The sequence below is a fragment of the Gossypium hirsutum genome, chromosome A01 (genome assembly GCF_007990345.1).
Source record: "Gossypium hirsutum isolate 1008001.06 chromosome A01, Gossypium_hirsutum_v2.1, whole genome shotgun sequence".
Lineage (NCBI taxonomy): Eukaryota > Viridiplantae > Streptophyta > Magnoliopsida > Malvales > Malvaceae > Gossypium > Gossypium hirsutum.
The window spans coordinates 10,288,447-10,304,289 of NC_053424.1; the positions used below are offsets into that span (position 1 = coordinate 10,288,447).

Here is a 15,843-nt window from a genome sequence, read left to right on the forward strand (position 1 = left end):
CAAGGATAGTAACATGGCGTCTTTGAGTTTGCAAAGAGCAAATTGAAGACCATGAAGTCAGGATCTGATAGGATCGGGCAAATTTGGTCCTTTTATAATCTTTACTCTATTCCTGTTACATAGTAATGAGCAAAGAGGGGCAGCTGTAATAGGCCCAATTTGCCCGGGCTATTAAAAGTCTAAAAAACAGAATAAACCAAATAAAAGAAAATAAAGTTTTTTTAAACAGTCCATTTTACAAGGCCCACAGATACTTAAACCCAGTGCCCCAATTACACCCAAGCTTATACTGTAGCATAATACCCAAATGCTGCCCAAAATTCATTAGATCCAAAATGCACGGGGCCCAAATGGCCCAAATAGTTAACAGAAGACAGAAGGCCTGGGGTTTCTGAAACCCTAAGCGCCCGCAAGCACTAGACGAAGGTCCCTAAACTCACGCCACAATCGGAGCGCCAATCCCACCACCGACAGATTCGTGCTATCAGCCCCCATCGTCTCCACAATCAGCGCGCCAGTGAATCGTCATCAGTGCCCGATTGTCACCAGTTTTCTTGTCGTCACCTACAAAAAAGGGAAAGAAATACACAGCAAATATGGTAAGGAATCGAACAGAAAAAACACACCAAATTTGTACTTAGAAAACATGGGCTATAAAAGCCAAATATTTTCACTGTAATAAAAACGATTTTTTACAGATATAAAAACAGATACACGCATATATATAAGAAAGAAATACAAGTAGTTTCTTTTTGAAAAAAGGTTATTTAGTTACATATTTCGTTCCTTATTGTTTATTTCTTCTTGTTCAACACATATGAATCATTTTTTACAAAAAAAACTGTCGGTATTTAGAAAGGAAAAGAAATTACCTGCGATTCGCCAAGATAAATGAAGGTTTTAACCTTCCAACGGCCGTGTAAGGCGGCGCGTGTGACGCGTGGGTGCGTGCAGCTCGACGACCGGAGCTTGGCCTGACGGAGGCCAGAGCCCAGAGAGCTTTTCTCTTTCAGAGGATTTTACGTTTTTTTTAAAAAAACTAGCTTTAAAAAATGAATTTTTGGGCCAAAATCTTATTTATATAGTATTATAAAAACGGTGTCGTTTTGCTTAGTTTAATAAGCACCAAAACGGCACCGTTTAAGTGAAGGATCCCCGCGTTGACTCGTGACCCGGAGAGGATCCGTGCGTTTTTGGTGGATGGGAAAATTGCCATTTGAGCCCTTCTGCATATTTATATTTATAATTTCATTTTATTTTTATTTTAATTCGGCCCCAACCTTTTATTTTTTTTCAATTTAGTCCTAATGGTTGTTATAAAATTTATTTTGGGAAAGACGTCGTTTTTGGGATTAGGGCTAATTGCCCAGTGAGTCCTTCGGATTTTAGCACGCGTTTCAATTAAGTCCAATTTTTTTATTTTAAAATTATCCCTAAAGTTTTCTTTTTATTTAATTTTAATCCTTTTAATTATTTTTTTTATAATTTATTTATTTTAAATATTTTATATATTATTTATTTTTACTATAAACATTATTTATATATGTAAAAAAATTATTATATATATTATTTTTATTTATGTATTATTTATCATATTATTTATATTTTATTATATATTTTATTTATATATTTTATTATATATTATATCATTTTACTATATATATTATTCATTATATTATTTTTATTCTATTATATATTATATTATTTTTCTTTTTATTATTTATTATGTATAATTTTAAAAATTCTAAATTATTATTAAATAATATATATCATTATTAAATATTTAGTATTTAGTATGTAATATTCTGAAATTTACTATAAAATTTTGTTCCTATTTAACATATTAATATTTTTATAAATATATATTAAGTTATTATATCATATAGTATATTTTTATATATTAATCATTTTTTTAAATTCTCCTTTATTATTTATATATTGTTTTAAATATTTTATTTTTTACCACATTTATTGTATTTAGTTTTTTGTATTTATTTTTTTATATTTTATATGTTCATAACTTGTTTATTTATTTTTGTATCTTTTTGTATTTATTTAGTATAGTTTTAGTATGTTAATTTTATCTCATAAATTATTTGTTATTTTTATGTTATTTATTGTTTTCATATATTTGCATGGAAATTGATTATTTATGTTGTTATTTTAAGTTATATTTTCATGAAATATTATTGTATATATTATGTAATTTATATTGTTATATTCATTGTTTTCTATGTTGTATTTTGCATGAAATGTAATGTATGTATATTTATGTTATTTATTATTATATCTGCATGAAATGTTAATGTATATTATGTAATTTATGTCATTATTTATCATTTTCTATATTATATTTGTATAAAATGTTAAAGTATGTATCATATAGTTTATATTATTTAGTATTGATATCTTGTAATATGTTAAATGCATCATTGTTTTTTAAAAATCTATATTTCATTTAATCCAAAAGAATTTTAAAAATGAGGCAATGTTTTTTTGTATTTAGGAATTCGGGAAGTAGTGTCCTAACATGCTGGGTTGCGATTTCCCGTTTGTCTAAATATCTAAAATATCCTTCTAAATAGATTTTGTAAATCACGAGATGATTTTAGTTACGAAAGTTTAAGAATATCGTATCCAATCATGCTGGATGTGATGTTTGTATTCTTTTGGAGCGAAGGAATCTCGATTTTCAACTCAAATTATTCCAGTTTCAAAAGGGATCCTACTTTTAAATTCTTTCAAACTTTTGACATTAAGACAGAAAACTATTCAATTTGGTACCAATTTTGGGCGTTGCGAGGGTGCTAATCCTTCCTCGTACGTAACCGACTCCTGAACCTGTTTTCTCACATTTTCGTAGACCAAAATGTTTTATAAAGTAATCCAATCATACCTAAAAAGGTTGGTGGCGACTCCCGTTTTCAAAATCTCCCTTTAAAAATGGTTTCGACATTGTCCAACCCCATGCAATGTAATATGATATGCTTATAACAAATCAATATAGTAACAATTAAAATGCTTATAACAAATCAATACGATAGAAATTAATATGCTTATGACAGATCAATACTATAGCAATTTGGTTGTGTGGTTCATGAACTAGACTAGGTGGTAAAGAACACAAACCTTTCATCGGGGTTTCGATAAATGTTTCTCACGCTTGATTCTGATCCGGTTCACCTAAATTCGATCATTCAAACAACATTTACACACGAATTAATAGTTGGTTTCAAGATTTGACAAGATTAAAAAAAGATTTGGCAAGAACCGTAAAATATTCAATAATCAAATGTAAGATTAGCGCTGAATAGTAATATTACGAAAATTCAGGATCTAAACATCAGAAACGAGATGTACTTATCTTTTATTGGCAAAGGTAGGGATGCTATTGATGGCCATTACAAAACTAATAGAAAGAACGATTGAATGGAGGATGATTTAATTCGATAAAGCAAAATAATTATCAACAATTAGAATGAAAATATAATACAAAGAAAAAGGAAAGAAAAAAAAGAATAAATAGAAAGATGGAAAGCAAATTTTATTAGGATTTGAAAATGGACAATATGAAAATCTAATTAGGAAAAGAAGAGAAAAAAATGGTGGAATTCTAATTCTATTGAGATTGGTGGAATTCTAATTCTATATATATGAATTCTTATTAGGAAACAATTGGTTAAATTCCTAGTATTTGTAAACCCCGGAGGCTACACAAGAAAATTTTCAAAATTAGGAGTAAAAGGTGCCAGTTAGCAAATTTTCCCTATTCTTAGCCGAATTTAAAAGGAAATGGAAGGGGGAAGAGTATGGTTCAAGCTTGGGTTTATGGGAAGGATGCTAGTGTGTTAACCATTAGGCTTAAGGGCCTATTTCTTGCTTAGTTTTGACACTTAATTGTAAATATTGTTTCTTTTTGGGAGGCTTGCCGAATTTCAAAAATAAAAGGGGAAGGAAAAGTTTGAACTTGGATGTCTAAGGAGTGCTAATGCCTTAACCATTGAGCCCTTACTCATTTCTTGTTTATTTTTTACACTTAATCATGTACATATGTTTTGGGGCGTATTTGGTACAATTATGAAATAACAAGCGAATGAAGGGTTCAAACTTGGAACCTTAGGATAGATATTCAAACTTTTAAGCCATTGAGCCTCAGACTCATTTCTTACTTAATTTTTGTTGAAAATAATAAAATAGGAGGAATGAAAATCAAACTTGGGTCGCTAGGAGGGACTCTCTAACACTTAATCATTAGGTTCGAAGCCTATTTCTTCTCTATTTTTTATTCCTGATAGTATATATTTTAGTTGTGGCTTTATAAACATGTTCATTTTTCACATTACGATTTCGCTGAACCTAAGTAATAGATTTATTTATTTATCTATCAATACTTTCCTAGTAATATCCTAGAAGGGTCATTATGACCTCACGTTTAACCAAATTTCATGACCTCACATATGTTCCTACTGTAACCTCCCCAACTCGACCTAGATGGTAGACCCGAATTTGGGAGATTACATTAACCATCGAAATGGCTAGGTCTTTATCAAAATCAATTTTCCTTTAAAACTTAAGTTTATTCAAGTGATTTGCAATGTATATTCTAATTTAACTTATTAGAGTTAGCAGCGAAATTAAAATTTAAGTTTTTTTAATAAAACAATTTGGTTTAATCAAATATTAACAAATAATAACCTAAATTTTATAACCTATACTGAATGAAATGTATCTAGCAATTAAATTAAAACTAAATCCTAAATCACAGTTCATAATAAAAGAAAACGGAAAATAAATCTACCTCCTAAGGAATTAAAAATAATAACATTAACGAAAATAAAGATGAAACAAAAGCCAAGACCCTTCGAGTGTCGTGTTTGCATCCTAGCTTTATGAATATCTGTAAAGATAGAAATTAGGGAGAGTGAACTATGTAAGCTCAATGCGAGTCCCTTTATAATAAACCAAACATACAGTTATTTATTTAAACATCAAATAACATCATTACCAAGAATAACAATCGATTATAAATATTTGTCAATTTCAAATGTGGTAATACGGTGTTGCTACTTTAGTGAAACAATAATAATATTCTCAAACAAGACAATCAACTGAATCATTTCAGAGTTATTTATACTGTTAGCAAAAAATATATGAACATAAATCAGTTCAATCATTTCATCAAGTAAATTCAGTCATGTATTCATAAATTGTCAAATATGCTATACAAAAATCAGTTGTCCTACCCCCAACGACTAGCGCTCCAAAATTGGGAGTTACCCCGAACTCCCTCCACCGTCACTCCAATTTGTGGACTTAATACCACATTCAGATTCAGGTAATTGCAAATAAAAGTTGTCGGTAACTGAGGAAACACAATCGTCTTACAAATAAGAGCTGTTAGAGGGTCCGTGAGAGTATAGTGAAAATGTCACAGTTAGACTTTGTTGTAACTGTGGGTACACAGTGAGACCCTCGCAGTTGGAATCTACTGTAACTGTGAGTACATAGCGAACGATTAAACACAAATATACTGTTGGTTCTTCCTCCGATCATATCAATCCCATGCAAATGCAAAAGAAATGCATTTCAAGACATTCAATCAATATATCTTTTACTTTTTATCTCATAACCAATCAATAATAGTTATGAATAAATTAGACATCCAATTTTTTCCAACAATTTAGGCATTTGGGTTATTCAATCGGGTATTCATAAAATACATGTACATTGTTCACTATTCAAGAAATCAATCAAGAGTAATTCAATTAATAAATTCAATCATCCATATATCTCTTTGTTCTATTCCTAATCCAGGACCTACTTGCATAATCTAGTTCTCTAAATGCCATTAAAAACCTAATCAAGGACTGGTTTAAACAAAATAATAAAGAAAATGTCAAAACTATAATTTTGAGTTTCAGGGGCTACACAGTCGTGTGATCAGACTGTATAGAGAGCCCTAGACCGTGTGCAATACGTCGTGCAGAGGAAAAAATAAAATGCAAGGGCCACACAGCTGTGCGGGTAAGCCGTGTGGAAAGGCTCAAATCGTATAAGAAGCGGAGTTTTAGGGTTTCAATTGGGACATGGTCATGTGATCCACATGGGCTGGCCACACGCCCATGTGGTAGGCCGTATGCGACTGGGTACTTTCAAATTTTGACTCGATTTTTCATAAAAGAATATACACCTGACTTCTGAGGTCTCGTACAATGGTCCTCATGTCTAAGTATGATCTGGATTACCTACACGAGTCTTTTCATTGGAAAAACACAAGAATTAATGACGAATTTCAAGATTTAAGGGGGTTTGACAAAATCATAAAAGATTTGTAACGGATGAAAGATCTAACAAAAACAATAATTTTCTAGAATTGATGAGATCTAGCTATTGGGAACAAGAAAAGCTTACCAACCTTATTAGATATTTAGAAATTGATGGCACAAAATTCAACGATTGGTGATAACTATTTGATTTGGACTTGATTGCAAAGTTAAGATTCAAGCACTAAATTTCCAATAAGAACTTAGAGAGAATATTTTGAAAGAGAGATTGTAGAGAAAATTGAGAAGAATTAGGGAGACTGAGGGTTTCAAATTGGGTTAGAATCAAATAGGAAATCCTAATTGTGCTAGGAGGTGGTTTATTAGTTGGACTTTGGAAAAAATAAGGGTTGTTTGGCAATTAACCCTTTTTGGCCAAAATCAGGGGAAAAATAAAAAAAAAAGAAGTGACATCAACATGACTTAAAACTTTACTCAAAGGGATGGAAAGTATGAATCTTAGCTATTGAGCTAATGCCCATTCTATAGCCATATTTTACCGCAAATAATACATAAACTACTTTACCATTGATTCCTTAAGTGCAGAAAAATAAAAGGGAAAAGTGAAAAATGTAATATTTGAACCTTGGTTCTCTAGAGATTTTATTAAGCTCTTAACCACAAACACTAAAACCTAATTTAATTAAATTTTAAAATTCTAACCTTCTAATTTTTGGGGTGTTACACCTACGTTTTTGTTCACATTTCAATAATTTGTTGATTCTATCTACAACTTGTAAGGTTTAACAATTTAACAAATTATCTCCCATTTACTTGTCATGGTAACATATTTACACATTTCTACTTTAATATCCCATTTCATGACTCCTTCAATACACCAAAATTATTTTTATTATTAAATGGCAACCAAAATACACAAAATATATTATTAGTTAATAAGACATCTCATAATCAATCATTTCTACTTCGACTTTATCAATGAATTATATCAACACATTTTAAACATAAAGTTTATACATATTTATTTCACAATAATTCTCATATATATTTATTCATCATTTTCTTATTTATCTCACTAATTCATTATTTCCACATCTTAATCCATGAAAATTTCCTTACATTCATACACATACTTATTTTCATATTAATGTTACAAATATCTTTTTTTATTAATCGTAATGGTATCCAAGGGTACTACTTCTTAACCACTAGGCCAATAATTTTCTTATTTAACAAACACACAATAATAACCTTATAAATCGAGGCATGACTACTCTCTATTTTCAGAAACTTGATTCTTTTAACCAGATTTTTGGGTGTGACATATTAAAAAACAAAGAATTTGGTAATCTTGATAAATAATAAGGTCGCGTGGCTTTTTTACTTAATTTGAGTAATAGCTTTCACCTATGTGAAAGTATGCTTTAAATATCACTCATCTTTCACTCAACTTCAATTATTTTTGTTCCGATTATATCCTCACCCAACAACCACATATTTCTAGTACAACTGTTCATGGGTTGGGTGACTCACCTAACCAGGTCAGCCTAGTCCGTCATTTCTTGTCCTCAGGCCAACTCGACCCGTTTGGAATTTAATTCAAATTATATTTTAAAGTACTTTTATTTAATTTAAATTATAAAATATAAAGATATTAATAAAAATATTTTTTATTCATTTAAAAAGTAATATTTTATTATTTATAGATTTAATATAAAATTATAAAATTATACAGTTATATAGATAATTTTTTGAGAAAATATATTGTATTATATTAATATTAAAATTATAAGTATTATTTTATAAAACCAATTTATTAATATTATTATATAATTTTATTAAATTAATAAAAAAATATATACAAATATATAACTAACAAAATATTAAAATATATAATTTTTATTAATATTAATATTTAATATATTAATATAAGTATTAATTTTTTATTTTTTATTTTAATATTAATATAAATTAAATATTATAATATTTCAATATAATTTTTTAAATAATTTGACTTTATTATATAATATTTAAAATTATATTTTAATTCATAATAAACACATGGTAAGAAAAGTAATATTTTGAAACTTGAATATTATTTAACATAATACATGTATTTTAAATAAGCCTACCAAACCAAACATAACCTAAAGGAGTTTATTTGTAGTTTACTCACAAGCAAATTTGGTATTTTTATTTCATTATTTAAACGATGCATTTAAAATTAGTGATAAAAGTATGAATAGCATGTTAATTTAAAATTTGTATTTATTCATAAACAATTATCATAAATTTAATATTTATAATGAATATTAATATTAATAAAAAGATAAAATTATAAAAGAAATGATAAAAAGCTCAACACGGTTGAGAAGATCTAAACATACATAAATAATTGCAACAATAATTTTGTTGGTAGAGAGAGGAGAAAGCAAAAAAGATTGAATAAATTTAGTAACACTCGGTACAAGACAAGATATTATTAGCAAGATGAAAATGACTATATATAGCTAAGTATAAGGTTGAACAAATGAGAATGTATTTTTAGAAATCATTTTTGAAAGTCAGAAGTTGAAAATGTTGCATTGTGTTTTCTGAAAATTTCTTATGTTTAACGTGTCAATTTGTTTCTTAGATTTTGGCATTTATTTAGATTAAAAAATAAATAAAGGAATATATCTATGTTCTTTTTCAAGCTTTTCATTGGAGGAAATTTTTTGTATTCGGCTCCCTAAATTTTAATACAATAAATTCCTTTTTTTAATCAGCATATATATTTTTAAATAATTTGGCTTTGGTCCATCTAAATATTTATTTTAATCCCGTTAAAAAATCTAATTTTCAGTTTGATATAATAAAATTAGTATCACTTTTGGTTAAAACCTTATTTTGCTTAATTTTATGCATTTACCTTTTCAATTAATCAAATACATATATATATTATTGACCAAAAAATACATATATACATTTATTTAGATGGGTTGACTTATGAACTAAGTAGTTGAACCAATTTTTTTATTTTTTTAATATTTTTAATTTTAACGTTTTATTTAATTGAATTAGATGGGTCAATCAAACTGGTTGAACTAACGAATTAATGGCCTGATCAGTTAGACCACGGCGCGATTCTAAAAATATTGGTTAGAATATTTCATACTAATATATGCTAATAGTTTGATAATTTGATATTTTTTTATATTATTTATATATTTTTATGATTTTTATAAGTTTTTTTTTAAATTTTAAATATTTGTTATTAATTTGAATTTTTATTATTTATTAGATTTTTTAGAATATTTATAAGTTTTTATGATTTTTATAAATTTTAAGTTTATAAGAATTTTAATAATTTTTAATGTTTAATATTTTTATGATTTTTAATGATTTTTTATAAGTTTTTAAGATTTTTTTACGTTATTATACAATTTTGAATATGTTTTATTAATTTTATAATTGATTTGAATTTTAATATTTTTATAATATTTATAAGTTTATATCAATTTTAATTTTTTTTAAATATTTAACAATTTTTATGATTTTTTAATATTTTTATGAGATAATATTAGATTAAATTAGAATCTACCACATGTCACATCTGTTTGGTCCATTAATTTATTTTAATGATTAATATGATTAATCACGAGTTTCATTAATGGAGAATCAATTAAGAACAAAATTTAATAGGATACGAGTTGAATAAAGATATTTAATTAAAATTTCCCAATTTCTTAAAAAGTGTTTATTTAGATATAAGCGCTTATTAAAACCATTAATATCGCCACATGATAGGCACAAACATGCCGAGATGAACCACACAAATTTGAGAAACAGAATCACAGCACAAAGAGACTAAAGACCTAACTCACAAAGCACACAACAGATTGAGCTATAACAAAGCCATCACAAAGCAGCTTAAAAACACATGCTGCAAACCGCAAATTCCCTGGATCGTAGACTAAAGGGAAAGGAGTTGGCCAGTTTGTCAGCTTTCTCAAATCCAAAATTCGTCATCAAATCGGCACCGGATCAATCAACAGTGAAGTAATCCCAGCCTTTGTAACATTTCCGACGTGTGTATAACCATCTCCTTCTTTGTAAAGGAAATCCATAACCCTCGCAAGATTGAGAACGCAAGTAAGAACTGGAAATGGAGCCCTAGCTGGCTTAAACAGCAACTCCTGGTTTATATCTTTCCAAGCAGAATCAATTAGCTTCTTTAACTCTTCATATGCCTTTTCTTCTGAAACTCCATGTTGCTTCATGTAGCATTCAACCGCCGATGCACAATGTCCTCTCTCTTGCTCAAACTGCATGCGCCCATAATTTTTTATTTTTTATTTTTATTTTCATGCAAATCCAAAATCAAACATTTATGCAATCTAACATTTGAGACGATTAAAGTTGTAAGAAATAAGAGTACAATGGCTGGTACCTTGTGTGAGACGATATCATCCATAATACGGGAAATCATCGAAGAAGCTCTTACGATCTTAGGGTTGTTAGATGCCCAATTGAAGGTTTCTTCTGTAACGACGTCTCCCATTCCAACAAAAGATGTGATTGCAACCATGGGGTAGCCAGAAGATACTAAGGCAGTTTTCAAGTACTCTTCTACCATCGGTACGTAGTTTTCATGGTACCATTTGGCCTCAATAAAATAAGCCTGAGATAATTGTTTCATCTGAAAATTGAAAAGAAAAAAAAAAGATATATACACAGAAATTATCTCTTTTGAACTAAATAAATAATGATAATTGAAATTAAAAGGGTTTTATTAATGTGAATTTACTGCTTCTTTTGCGTATTGGACTCTGTATGATTTTCCTTGCTTGGTCATCACTTTCTCCATTTCTTCATAAAGATCTAAGAGTGCTTTGTAGAAAACTTTCATGTATGCTGGGAGCCGATCAATAAAGTTGCTATCCCACCTGAAATTAAAATTAAAGATTCAGTCAAATTCTAATTGTTTGAAGACGTAGAATAAGTTAAATTGTAATACTGTAAACACAGATACTGCAGACCTCTCAATCGCATTTGTAAAGAGTTCAAGTTCTTCATATGTCCCATGTACATCATATATGTCATCCATGGTTGATGCCATGACTATTGCTTTTGTCATTATCTCTCTTGCAAAGGAGTATTGGGGTTCAAAGTACACTCCTAATATCCAAAAATAACATTCAACCAATCTATCTCGTGCAAAAGGTAGATTTGTTGCAAAATCTAAATCTTTCCACCACCTGGAATTATATAAACCATTACCTAAAAAATTAATAATTATTGGAGAAATGTTCCAAAGATATTTCATATGAGGATTAGTAAGTAGCAATCACCTAGAGATCTTGCTTAGTTCTTCCTTGTGCAAATTTTGTAATAAGTTGAAATCCAACTTTGCGAACTTCAATAACGTCTTGTCATGTGAATCATCTTCTTGATACAGGGAAATGAACTGCCTTGCCTCTAACCTTGGCAAAGCCTTACGAATTGGTCGTTTCCGGGCATGGGAGACTAATGCTGAAAGGGGACGCTCAATGCCAATCCTTTGGGCAAGCTCTAGATGAGTGGTGGTGAAAGCAAGTGCTTCTTCTAGTATATGCTCTCCATGAACAAGCAAATGACTCGCTTCATATAATTCTAGCAAGCCTTTGACATCACTTGTTAAGGATATCTTGAAATTTCCTTTGTCATCTTTGAAATTGTTGAATATTTCTGTTCGATTAAGGAATTGTACATATAGAAATTAAATCTTAATTCTTGAACTATCACCAAATATATAAATATCTTTTATAGAGTGCATAGAGTAGATAAATTTACCAGCTTGAGCATTAAAACCATTCTCTCTAAGCAATCGAAATTGAAGAGACGTATACTCAAGAGTTTGGTCAGCTTTGTATCCATGGTGATGGAAATCAGTCTGTAAAGCATCCTCTATCTCTTTTTCGAAAAGGTAACTCACACCTAAGCGTTTTATTGTAGCAATTAAACGGTATTTTTGAGACGACCCATCAGGAGCCACCATAAGCATCCTCGTTATTTCTTGTTTCAGTTCTTCGTATTCTTGTCGAGTTACAGTATCTATTTTCTGCATAGTTGTAATTAAGGCTCATAAGAATATCATAAAAATAAGTTTAGGGGTGGCAATCACTTTCATTCGTACTCACATGCAAACACACACACACACACACAGAAGAAATTAAAACATAAATATATTTGTATTTGCATGCAAACACATCTATATATGAATCATCTGCAAGCAGACGTAATTGTTTACCATTTTGGAGGGACATGAAAGGAAAATATCACCCCAAATACTAGGATGATAGTTAACGGAGCGACGATTGACGTTGGACATGGAAGACATTTCTCTACCTAGTAATTGAGTTTGAAAAGTACACTATAAAAATGAGACGATATCTTCTTGTTGTGATATTCACAAAGAGCTCCTACGCTGTTGTATTTATAGAGATATATCTGTCAATTACCAAAGTTTTGCTGCATTTTCCATTTTCACGTTTTTGTCAATCAGTTCAAGGTGGAACCTGAACGCTATTGGCTTGAATTGACCCTCCACCTAAGTGAATTGTTTTTACTTTTAAGTTCCCCTTTAACCGCTTCATGATAATTTTTTTAATAATTTTTTTTATGGAATAATATTCAATATATTATCAATGCATAAGTCTGATTTACCATCAATAAATCATGATAAATCACCTCAATAATAAGTAAAATAGAGTAAATATTCGAAGATTAACAAGTAAACACCAATCAATAAATCGATTGAGTCTTAACTCGATTGGCATTGGCATTGTTGTCGATACAGGAGGACGTGAGCTTGAGTGCATTGAAGTACATTATTCTCCTATTTAAAAATTAAGGAGGAATTATAGATAATTTTAAATATTGTATCAAAAAATATTAATGAAGTAACTTACTACTATTCATTAATGATAAATTAAACTTATACATACAATGATAATACATTAAATATTATTTCATGAAAAAATATTAAAAATAACTTGCTTAAATGGGAAGTAAAAGAAAAATGCTTTTTGGTGTTTCTCACGGAAAACTTATGTAAGTACAAAAAAGATTAAATCAGTGGAGGGTCAATTCAAGCCAATAGTATTCAGGTTCCACCGTGCACTGATTGAGAAAAACGTGAAAATGGAAATTGCAGCAAAATCTTGGCAATTGACAAACATATCTCTAAATATAACAGCTTAGGAACTTTTTGTCTCACACCAATTGTCCATTTTTAAAAATATCACAAGAAGAATGTAAAATAGAGTAAGTTAACTATAGTAATTAAGTTACCTCATCAATAAATACTAAAAAGTTCATTTAAGTGGATAAGTCCCACAACTAGTAAGTATGGGTTCCAGCTAATATTTTTATATATCCCACTAAATTTGACTATTATAAAGGGAAAATCCTCTTGCTTACTATATGTTTGTGATAAAGGTTGAGAAGGATGAACGCGAAAGAGGATCGTAAAGTTTGTCAAAGTCGCGGATTTGACTTAGGGCTCTAGACGTTTGGAAAGAAACTTGGATTTTTCTTGACACAACCTGAAACAAAATCAAGTTAGATAAAATAATTAAAACAAATAATAAATCAAGGATTCAGGAAGTGAATAAAGAAGATAAATGGAAAGATAGAACGTGGTGTGTAGAAGTCCTAAGAAGCCTTGGAAACACGAAGAATCCACAACCCCCTTCAAGCGGCTCTAATTTCCCCTCCAAGATAAAAACCTTGGCAAGAAAAAGTTTGAAGATGATCCCCACAATCTAAAAAGATTGTTAAAACTCTTCTAAAAGAAACTCAAGAGAAATTCTTGAAAAGAAAAAACTCAAAGAGAATTTATTAACTCAAAAGAGAAATAGAATAATAATCAATTGTCTCCCTGTGTACAATGCAAAGGCCTATATATAGGCTAGATAAATAAATCTAAATAAAACTCCTAGGTATACTAGAACTCTAATTTAATCTAAACAAGAAGTAGTTTTAAACTAAACTTTCTTGTTAACATAAAATTCCTAAATAACTTAAAATACTTAATAATTATAAAAAATTCAGAATAAAATAATAATAAAATAATAAGAGCTAATAAACAAAATATTGTACTTATATATAATAAAAATTAAGCCTAAAACTTAAACCCAATATGAAATGTCTAAGCTTGTAAGATCAATTGGGGTTCTTGAAGTGAAATACTTAAGCTTGTTAGCATTTTCCACATGGGCTTGTCGTCATAGATTGAGAGTTTAGGCCCACAAACATAATTAGTCTCTTCTAATTCATCATTACTCCAGAATTTATTGTCTTGAAACTTCAACTCTTCTTCTTGAATTTTTTTCGTGATAAAGTCTTGAACCACTAAGTTGAGTTTTGACTTTATTTGTTTGGATTTGGATCTCGTAATTGGGCCTTGAGGAAAACTAAACTCATCTCTATTATTGCCTTTGAATTGGGCTGAGTTACTCGTATCAGTTTGTTTCTATTTACTTGTTCCAAGTTGGATATTAGCAAGTGTAACATTAGTAAATATTAATTAAAAATGTACAATTATGTCTTTGGAATCTGGTATTCTTTCCATGGCGATGGAGGAGGAGATGGCTGGATTAAATATTGATGATGGAGAACAGGAGGCGCTGAATCTTCCGTCTGCAGTGGGATCTCAAAACTCAGCTTATGAACAATGGCAAATTTGTGGTATCATTTCAACTTTTTTCATGAGTTGGATATTGAAAAGGTAATTAGTGAGGTTCCTTTGATTTATGCATCCTTTTGGATTCAGATCTATGATCTCCCCCCAGGCTATCATTCGGAAAATGTGATGATTCAATTGGGAGATTTTATTGGTAAAAGTGGACATTAGAAGGCCTTTGAAGTGCAGAAAGAAAATAATGATTTCTTCTTTGAAGTCTGCTTATTCGAACTTTAGATATGAGAGACTTACCCTTTTTTGTTTCTTATGTGGGCGTTTGGGTCACAATAAGGCTGAATTTGGAGTCAAATGTCCTGGAATATGGATGAGATATATCTTTGAAGGCTCAATCAAGGAGAGCTACACAACAATCCTATTTTGGGATTCAATCTAGAAGGAATATAAAAGAGCAAGGAGGTTGATTATGGGGGGGTTTTGTAGGGGAAAAGAGGGTGGAAATGGAACATGTTTTGGATGATAATCCAATTGATAATGGAGACAGAAAGAAGAGACCATAGATGGAAATTATGGATGCCATTGTTTCTAGTCAGAAGGATTTGGTAACCAATGAGGAACGAAACATAGTTCCATTTCAAATAAGATTGGTGGCTATTAGGAGGAAAGTCGACTGGGCGCAATGAAACTTCTAAGTTGGAATGTCTTATTTGGGGAATTCGCAGGCTATTCGAAGACTTCAGCAAATGTTAAAGATTTATAGGCCCCACATGGTCTTCTTTATGGAGACAAAGTTGACTAAAATTAGAATGGAATGTGTTCGAAAAAGATATGGTTTTCATAATGGAATAGATGTTCTGACTAAGCGATCCCGAAGAGGTCTTAGTTTTACATGGA

The 15,843-nt window shown here is 29.8% G+C and overlaps 1 protein-coding gene across 2 annotated transcripts; it reads right to left on the reverse strand.

The window, feature by feature from the left end:
- Positions 1-10,003: 10,003 nt before the first annotated feature.
- LOC107916720 ((-)-germacrene D synthase-like) lies at positions 10,004-12,721 on the reverse strand. 2 transcript variants are annotated; one of them, NM_001327132.1, is given in 8 exon segments: positions 10,004-10,170; positions 10,197-10,591; positions 10,717-10,965; positions 11,074-11,212; positions 11,306-11,524; positions 11,618-11,993; positions 12,099-12,366; positions 12,556-12,712. In NM_001327132.1, coding segments are annotated over 7 exon segments (1,638 nt in total). In that variant the 5' UTR covers positions 12,646-12,712; the 3' UTR covers positions 10,004-10,170; positions 10,197-10,294.
- Positions 12,722-15,843: the final 3,122 nt, after the last annotated feature.

Bases quoted from the DNA above. Each gene is read 5' to 3' on its own strand.
- LOC107916720 (XM_016846073.2), bottom strand. From the start codon at position 12,645: ATGTCTTCCATGTCCAACGTCAATCGTCGCTCCGTTAACTATCATCCT. The intron at 11,525-11,617 runs GTGATTGCTACT...ATATAATTCCAG, and splicing joins GAACTAAGCAAGATCTCTAG to GTGGTGGAAAGATTTAGATT. The intron at 11,213-11,305 runs GTCTGCAGTATC...TTTTAATTTCAG, and splicing joins TTTACAAATGCGATTGAGAG to GTGGGATAGCAACTTTATTG.